The following is a 10004-nucleotide window of genomic DNA, read 5'->3' as shown; positions in this document are numbered from 1 at the left end:
CACTGAAAAAAGGTTTCTCATTTTAACTCATGGATAATGTTACTTGTTGACAGTGCATCCAAGGAGGGAGCAATAGAGCACTCTGAGTATGGAAAAGTAAGGGCGAAATAAGTATGTTTACACCAGTACAGAGCAAGTCAATAATTGAATCTTGCCACATTACTTAAGAAACTTCACAAAGGGAAACTTCACGAAGGGAACTGCATAAGGTTAAAAAGAAAAATAAAAAAGTTCATTTGTATTCTTCAGCTTGGCTCAATCCCCACCCCCCGAAATCTCAAGACCCATAAATAGACAGCCAACACACTGCAGATTTCACAAATAAACAACATATGTGAAGAAAACATAAAGACTGAACAAGCACGCATAGCAGGAAGTAATGCATTTACAGAAGGTGAGGGCAAATTAGATATCAAGGAAAAGTTTTCTATTACTTAAGGCAGGACATTACAGCAGAACAGTAGTCAAGAAGGGGTCACTTGGTCCCGTCACTGAAAACACAGAGATTAGATATGAAAGGAATAAGTCACACTAAGAGCATGAACCTGCTAAGAGCATTTTTTCAACCTTAAGTAACATAGCCGTAAATATACACGGGGCTCAGACTAAAGACTACTGAACTGTAACCCTTACACTCTACTGACCTCTTTCAGAGTCCTGGATAAATCACTCTATCTCATCACACTTGTTTTTCCAGCTGTGAAACACCAGCAACATCTATTACACAGGGACCTGGGGAAAAGTTTCACACTTACATACGCTGCAAGACTTCATAGGACACGAGTCTGTGTAGTATCTGAAGTTTGTTCTTTCCCTCCCACATCAATTTGCCTAAGTTTATCATACCTCTAGCTACAAACTTAACCTTGCTGTTATTTCCTCAAACTGCTCTGCAATAGCTGTGGTTTTAAATGTTAACATGAGATCAACTTAACAACTCTAGAAACTAAGAATATGTCAACATCCCACTCAACAGATTTGTTTACTATCTTTTTTCAGAAGCCTACTTACTTGAACAGCAATGTTTTAATGCATTTTACCCCACTTAATCCCACAGAGCTAGAAATGATGAGCTGGAAATGCTCTTCCCTATCTTGGGAAATACTGAAGTGTTTACTAAATTGTAGCCTACCAGCAAAAGCTATGCAGTCTTTCTGAAGACAATGCATTTCCCCAGCCCATGAGGGCATAAAGAGAACTGCACAGTTAACTGAACAGCAGTTGACTCCAAAACATGTCACAGCAAAATTTTACAGGCTATAAAACAAACAATTTGGTTCTCACATGTGAAGGCTCAGTTCATAGTTTGCACAGTACAGCCTTTCAATTTGGTAGGGGAATCACTAAAAAACAAAGCAGGGACCCTTATCTACCCTGCCATTTCCAAAGACCCTTTTCAGTGTAAGCGTATTTCTCTGTCTACTGAAGCACGAGACACAAATGAACACATAAAGATGGCAAATCTAACTTTCATTCAACGCTCTACTTCAAGAAGAAAATGCAGTTGAATGAGAAGTAGAGCTTGCTTAAGCCATTGTACTGCCTTCTGCCAAGAGTTCATTAGTAAATTAACAATACTTTAAAAGAAGCAATGAAATGAGAAAATAATGATAGCCCATGGCTTGAGTGGATGGGCAGATCTGCATCCAGAAAACATCCTAAAGAAGTGGTAAAATGTATTCTGCTTGAGCAGCCATCATTTAAACAAAGCTTCAGGTTCTACTTTCCTTGCTTGACAGCTCATGTACAACAGACAAGGAAAAGAGCAGCCCCTGACAAAAGGAAAAGTAATGACCGTAATAAGGGTTTGATCTAACAGACAAGCCCAAATGAGGTCCCCTTAAAAACTATCACCTGAAACAAACAGACTACCAAAAAGTTGAGAACTCACCAGTTAAAATGCTGTTGCTCTCATTAATTCATTTTCCACATGACTGTCATTTCTTCTACCAGGTACCATCAAAATACAGTTAATTTTTAAAGCTGAAAGGATAGAAGACGTTGGTTTTGATTTGGGCCGCTTTCTGTCATATTCAGTAGAGACTGGTTTTAAATAGGAAAGAAACTGTAGGTGCTACATTTTTTTCACAACTCGGCATGGTCCTAACAAGGTCACTTCGTGCTTCTGCCACCCCCTAACATTCCTTCAGCTGCTTCTATGTAACTGGTTGCAGCAATTCCAAATTACTCCTTCAGGATGCAAAGTTTAAGAAATAGGAATAAGGGGGTCAGAGCACTGAAGTTCTGACAATTCATGTGGTGGAAACCAGCTACACCATTGCAAAATTTCTTAACAAATGCATGCCCCAGCTGTATGTCCCACAAAACATCATAGCGCTCTTTGTTAATATTTCATTGAAAATATACACAGACATCATTGCTTTTGATTACAAAAGCATTTTGTATTTTTCATTACAAAGTATTTTTACTTTGCCTTGCAGTTTGCCTTTTTACTTTCTAGTTGTGCTTCATATTTTTAGAGTAAAAATATATGGGCAATTATACAGACACCATCATACAGTGGGAAAAATAACTGAAATGTTAGCACCAAGGATGGAGGTTTCTTCTGCATCATTTAATTTGTGCCACTTTGACAAACCAAAGGATACAAAATCCTCAGTATTGTCAACCACCATTCATCTTTTTGGATAGTTGCCAAATTATACCTACGCAGGAATCAAAATTCAGAAGCACAGAGGTCTAGCAGGAAAAAGTAAACTTAGTTGGGAACATACTGTAGCAACTGAGATGAGAAGAAGGAAGAGGAGAGAAAAACAAATCACTCCAGGAAAAAAAAAAAAAAAAACCAAAGGAAAAAAAAAAAGGATCTAAGTAAACCAATTCATTGCTACCCTAGAATTGTCTCAAAAATTCAGACTCAGGTTGCCAGAATTCAAACACTGTGTGAAACACCTTCTTCTTAGGAAGCCAAACAGGTGAAAATAAGGTAAAATAAAAATGGAAGAGAGCATACCTTTTATGTATGTGTCCAGAAAATCAAGACTATAAAAATCATCACTTCCAATGTTGGTTTTTTTTAAAGTAAATTCACGTAAGCAACAACAGACTCACAAAATCTCCTGCTATTTTATTGGTTTTCTATGTCAGGTCTCAAAAAAAAATCAGCATTTTTCCACTTTACCCTTCATATTTAGTAGGTATCAGATGAGCTCTGCTTTCTAGATCATGGCTTAGGAAAATGCTTCCTCCAGATTTGTTCTCAAAGGAAATTTAAAAAAAGAAGGAAAAAAAAAAAAAAAAAGTACTTTTGATTGTAAAGAGTCATGTCTTCTACAAGAGGGGGGAAAAAAAAAAACCCAAACCCAAACACAATACAGCATTTTGTTTGAGCCAAAAAACCTTAAGTCAGATCAGAAAAACTCAAAATTATTATTAGAGATTGATTATTCTAGTATAAACACGTTATTGAAACCTCATGGATGACATTCGTTCCATTTGATGTCTGCATTTAAAAAATGTCTAACTAGATTTTGCTTTTGTATTAAAACATCTACTTAGAAACTGGGACAGTTAAAATTCCATTCTCCTAGTGTATAGTGTATAATAACTAACAATAGCTTCCCAACAGGGACCAAACACCTCTATATGCCATTTGTATGCATACAATTTATTTAAACTAAGACTGGTCAGGTGCTGCCACGTGGTCCAATGCTCTTGCTGTCACTCAAGGTGAGGAGAGAAAAAGCAATCCACACTGGCAACAGCTGATGCTCTATTAGAATGGAAAGCTGCAGTGTCAACTGCTCCAAGATGGTCCCAGAACTGGAATAAAACCGCACCACCACAAACCTTTCTTTCCCACCCTCCCCAAACCAGTCACATTTTGACACAGATGTACATTTTGACCAACAGATCTATGGTGTGTGCAAACAGAAGACTTAGTAATGTATTTCTTTCCAATATAGTCTGTAGTAATCTCTGAGTGAGTCATGATCTTCATATATACAGAATCCTACAGTATTTTTTTGCAGAGTGCTGGGTAGGTATTCTGTTAATGTCTGCTGTAGTAAAACACTTGAATCCACACGTAGAAAAACCGTATTTAATGTTCATGTTTACATAAAGCACTTAACAAGAACAGAGTAGAATCTAATGCTTAGAGACCATCTTTGAATGCTTTCAGTAGCAGATCGGCTGCCAGCCCAGGAGACAGGACACCACTAAGAACTTTTTCTTCTAGAAGTGGAATCTTATCCTTGACTGCCAAGTGACTCCGGAAATGTTCCAACATATTTTCTTGGATGAGATTCCACATCCACACTTTCTGCTGTTTCCGTCGTTTGGCAATCAACTCGCCGCTTGCGAGCATGAGGTCACGAAATTCTGTCATTTTATCCCACATATCTGAGATACCTTCTCCAGTTTTGGCAGAGATGCGCATTACCTGTTGGATTCAGAAGAATTTTTAAAGCATCATAACTACTGGGCTTGAGGTTCAATCACTGCATCAGGCAGATTGCATGATAAATTAAGAAATGTGTAAGGCAAGCTTACCTCAAAACACTCACTTCATGAAGCTCTAAGAAGTTTTGTGCTGCTTGCTTTTTGTTTTTTTTTAAAAGATCTCAAAATTGGCATTCTACCAACTGTAGTGGAGCCCGAGATCCATAGTATTTTGCATAAATAGGCCTTGTCCAACTGCTTGTATAATGAGCAAGAATAATTTTTAATAAGTCCTTTAGCTAAAAGGTACAGTGTTGCCATTTTACTTAAATGTAGAGTTAATTACATGTTCTGGTAGATATACTCTGGTAGCCACTCTTTTGCACTTAAAATATTCCAGAAAGGAGGTACTTCGACTATTTTTTGCATCTGCTTTCCAGACTAGGAATTCATTTTGCCAAAAATATTTCAGGTATCCAACATAATCTTTTAAATGCAACAGGTTTGTTTGGATTTTTTTTTTAAAAGTCTCTCTCTCTCTTTCCCCAATCTAACGGATAGGTTACAGCCTCTACACATCAATATTTTCTTTCTTCCAGTTGTCAGACACTGCCATCACTGAAAGAGAGACGGACTTCCGATACCTGTTTAATTCACTGGTCTCAAACAGTTCTTTTGGGTCACATTCATGAGATGCGACCTCTCATCAGATCTAGAAACAAAAATTACAAAATGATGGCTAAGCCTCAAGCAGCCCAGCTGATTTAAACTTAATTCAATGGGTCGATTTTAATACCAGGATAGAGCAAACCTCCTTCATATATGCATGTATATAAACAAAAGGAGTGAGAGTGTGTGTGCTTCTTTTATATACACATATTAAGAATTAGTACTGAAACTCTCCTTAATAATGTACCATAACCTTTTAATAGATGGAATACTGCATTAAAATTAAAGGCCCATAGGATGAGAATTCCAATAATCTAGACATTACATACACAGGTAGATGAGGTTCTTGCCCAAGAACTTTTATTACGTGAAAAATTAAAAAAACCTAAAGCAATAAAGCAAACACACGAACAAGTGAAAGAACAAAGAAAATCACAGGCTTCAGAGTTATAAGAGAGGGAGAAATAGCCTACAGGATGTTTTAAGATATACATAGTTTACAAAAAATAAGACAAGTTTGTACTACTACTGGTATTAGTAATAGGTCTGCTAGTGTTGAGATTGTAGCTCAGGACAGAAATCATGGGGAACAGGACTGGCTTTGCACAGTGTTTCATGTGGCACACCTTGAGATCAGAGGTGAAACAGAAACAGCAGCAATCAGCTCTCTAGCACAGTGTAAAACTAAACAACACACCTGAAATTTTTATAGAAGAGCCTGGGGAGACTAGCTTAGCTAGACGAGCCAATAACAATCCTAACTCATTCAGTGCTTTTTCAGGGGCGGGGAGGGAACGGACAGACACAATGGACACACCAAACAAAAAATCCAAACATACCAACAAAACAAAAAACCACCCAACACCCTCCCCAAACCATAGTGAAGTACACAAACCTTTGGTCTCCAAACCTTTGAACGTTTGCGAAGCAGCTTCATAGCACTAACATATTCAGCTTGGATTCTCCGTGCAGGCACAACTAAATCACCATCAGCCTTATTTATAGCAACTAAATCCGCCATCTCAATTATACCCCGTTTGATACCCTAAATGGAACATGGAGAGAAATCATGAATACCCAGAAGGACCGTGACATGCTGATTTATCACAAAAAGCAGGTCAAAATGCTTTTTCAGTTTCTGGTAGCTCTTGCTGACTTTTTTGCGTGTGCGTGTATATGCTAGTCATGCAAGAGTAGTACCAACGGCCTGTCATGACTAGTTAATACTCTGCTTTGACACAAGAAAACTAAACATGAGTATCAGAGTTTACATGACAACCTATTTCACGTGTAGAGACTTAAGTTTAGCCAAAACATGACCAAGTTTGCAAGCCTATTTATACTGATTTCTGTTTTCCTATAATACAAAGCCACTCCCCAAAATCATACATTAACTAGTAATTAGGCCAAAGTAAGCCAGAGAGTATAAAACTTTTATATCCTAACGCTTACTTCCAAAATCAGCAGGGGATATCAGATCCTAACTGTGCAATAAATTGGTAAGATGGTGAAAAGACTTCTATCAATATAATTTACAAAACATTATAGATACAGACTTTCTGCACAGACAGATACTGCATCTTGGATTTAAGTTTCTCTTTCTAGTCCTAGGTAACACTTACGAAGAGGAACTGAAAAATACCTGTAATTCATCTCCACCTGCAGGTGGTAGCAGTAATATAAACATATCAACCATATCAGCCACAGCAAATTCTGACTGTCCCACACCTAAAAAATTAAATCCAGAGTTCATCATTTATTGCAACCTTTCAGTCATATTAATAACAGTAAATATGACAGATCCCAGTATTGCACCATGAACAAACGCCACTAATAAACAACACGAAACACAACTTTTCTTATAAAACAGTGTTTTTACAAAATGTACAGGACTAGAAAATTCACAGAATGGGCATTCATTTTCAACCAGTAACCATGTATGAAAGCATAAATCAAGGATGAAAGTATGCAATTAGTAACACACCTTATTTAGATATCACAACAGAATAATTAAAAGAAAACCCTAAACACATACCTACTGTTTCCACAAGAACGATGTTGTAGCCGCCTCCTTCACATAGCAGAATGGCTTCATTCGTGGTCCTTGTTACACCTCCCAGTGTCCCTCTGGTTGGAGATGGCCTGATGTATGCATTCATGTCTCTCGACAACTCAGTCATCCGTGTTTTATCACCCAATAGAGAACCTTAAATGTTTAATGTTAAATTATTTCAAAAGTACAAAACAACCAAACCTTCCCCTCTTCCCCCCACAATAAATGAATGAGAAAAGACAGATCTCCTGGACAGACTCAGTCAAGTAAGAATATCCCAATAGTAATTGCTCAAGACTTTGCTGAGCACTAGGAAGTTTTTGGCTGGTTCTTCTGCCTATCAAGATACTGATATGTATTTGCCAATTATCATATCACATGGGGAACAAAATGAAAACTTAATACAACACTTATTTTTCATTTTTTGCTTTGATAGACCCTCAAATTTTCCTCCATTTGGTCCAAAGAGATACTCCTAGAGCTGACAATGTATTAAAGACCTGACTCAAACTTTTATTCACACTCACCACCACTTGTGCTAGAGGAAGGGTCTACAGCCAACACAGACACTTTGTGTTTTCTTTCTGTAAGCATTTTCCCAAAGCATTCTATGAAAGTTGATTTCCCAGCACCAGGAGGACCAGACAACCCTAAATAATCATATTAGGAAGAGAGAAACATTTTGTTAATCAAATATATAATACATCACATGAACACTGTCAACATCTAAGTTGGTAACAACTCATACTTTAGCAAAATATCACAACAAAGGCAAATGAAAGCTATGCCACAACCCATGCACCCAAGTAAGCAGCTGTAATTGACTTGAAATGCACTGCCTTGGTTCACCCAACACAGCAGCGCTCACTTCACCACCCCTCATCCTACCCATACCAACATAACATAGCGTTTATCCAGCCTTATTTCCTCTCCTCCAAATAAATTTATCTATGCTAACTTATACTTCAGAACTTTAAAAATAAAGTATCATATTCTAAATCTGTATTTTTGGGCTTTACTAACTACTTACAAAAGACGCACTCTAAAAGCAAAAGCCCTTACCTTGCAGAGCTGTTATATCAAAAAAGTCGGGCAATTTGCTTTGTGTCAAAGCATGCAAACTGAGATTAGCTTGTTAACCTCCACCAAATACTTCTCACCCCCATGCTCATGTTCTTGTTCTTACTACCTTTATACACACGAGAGACAACAGCCAGACATGACATACTTCAGTAGTCCATCTCTTCACAAGGGAAAAGGGAAGGATGTGGTTAAGCAGACCTGTTCTTTTCCCGAAGAAGGTGTTTTCTTGAATACTTTCTGAATCCCTTCATCAATTCACAAATGGAAAAATATATACCTTCCTGCTTTATGGCCTTACTTTAAAGCAGCCTGCTTTTCATCCTTCCCTGTCTAAGTATAGATAATAGCCACGTCAATCTACAAACTACCTAACAATTCAGCTTATAATCGTTATTAAAAAAAACCCCAAAAAACTCCTCCCCCCCCCAAAAAAGAAGCAACAATTATTTCTAGAGCTTTATCAAAAGCATTTTCCAGCTCAAGCAATAACTCTACCGGACAATAGAAGTGATATAGATTGGTTACAAAACCACAAGAAACCAATGAACCAAGACTACAGACCACGATGCTTAAAGAACAACAGCGATAACGGAAGGCGAGTGCTGTAATTCTGTCAAAGCAGCTACTGGACAGACATAAAAGGACTAACCCACTCTAAAGGCAAGTGGCTTTCCTTGATTTAACTTTTCTTGTTCCCTGTGGTAGGATAATACCTTCTGAAGGAGCACCTGGGCTATTTTCTTCTTCCTACTCTGAGTTGATTCTATGAGCGTAATGGCTTCTGCTAAACATGCTCTATGACCCTGGATTAATCCATTGTAAAGTCTGTCTACCAGTCTTTGTTCTCTGTCACAAAGTCCCTCTATTTGCTTGTCAGGGGCCACTTGTTGACACAGCTGTCTCCTCAGACTGTTTGATGAACATATCCATTTCGTACGACAGTGGTGCACTGGTGTAAGAGATTCAATGCACAGGAAATCTGCTCTGGAAGTGAAGTGAAAGTTTGTGAAGTAAGTTCTGGAAAGAGGAGATCTTCATCTTGTTTGGAATTAAAAGCACCAGAGGTATCAGTTCACTTCTGTTTGCAGACCCCCTAAAGAGAAAAAAAAAAAAACATTTTTACCTCCTTCAAGGCACTTGTAAGGACTCAAATGAAGCTTCTGTACACGGGCAACCATCAGCTTTTATTTTATCCATACCTACTGCTTTAAACAAAAGATAGTTCCCTCTTCCCGTTGAAAAAACAGAGCTAAAAGAAGCTATGGCATTTTCAAGAAGCTACGAAATTTTCACAGTAGCATAGCATCTCTTTTTTATCATACTTAATAAATGAAAATATTATTTCTATAAGTAAGCAGATAAATGAAAAGCGCTTTTAAATAAGGCAGCCTCTAAGAGCACACGCAGTAGCCTAAAAATCCAGGAACAAACCGACCCTTACGCTTACTGAAATTACTGTATATTCTGCTTTCGCGGCAGCAGGGTTTTTTAAAACACGGCACAACCACCACCCGCTCTCCGGGCCTGCTCTGACCCGCCTCAGCACCGCTAAAAGCCTTCTGCTCGACCTACGCAGAGCTCCTCCGAGGGTCCAGCGGGCCGCTCCTGCACGAAAGCCGCCCTTGCAGCGACTGCCCGGGCACTGAAGGGCAGAGGCTCACCCCGGCTGCCACCCAGCGCTCCCGGGGGACAGGGCCGCCCCACCACCACGGCTCTGGCAGGGCGAACACCCGCACCGCCTCCCTGCCGCCACGGGCAGCCCCAGCCCCGCACCCCCTCCATCTCCTCCGCCCCG

General features: G+C 38.8%; 1 protein-coding gene across 1 annotated transcript; it reads right to left on the bottom strand.

The window, feature by feature from the left end:
* Positions 1-4049: 4049 nt before the first annotated feature.
* MMAA (metabolism of cobalamin associated A) lies at positions 4050-9225 on the bottom strand (the record flags this gene model as incomplete). The annotated part of the gene is made up of 6 exons (XM_035899192.1): positions 4050-4405; positions 5969-6118; positions 6716-6801; positions 7109-7279; positions 7654-7776; positions 8859-9225. Coding segments are annotated over 6 exons (1185 nt in total), but the record flags the coding sequence as incomplete, so codon positions are not given.
* Between the last annotated feature and the right edge of the window lie 779 nt (positions 9226-10004).

The sequence above is a fragment of the Egretta garzetta genome, unplaced genomic scaffold (assembly GCF_000687185.1).
Source record: "Egretta garzetta isolate BGI_Z169 unplaced genomic scaffold, ASM68718v1 scaffold258, whole genome shotgun sequence".
Lineage (NCBI taxonomy): Eukaryota > Metazoa > Chordata > Aves > Pelecaniformes > Ardeidae > Egretta > Egretta garzetta.
The sequence above is the reverse complement of the archived record's forward strand: the minus strand, read 5'-3'. Positions and strand labels throughout refer to the sequence as shown.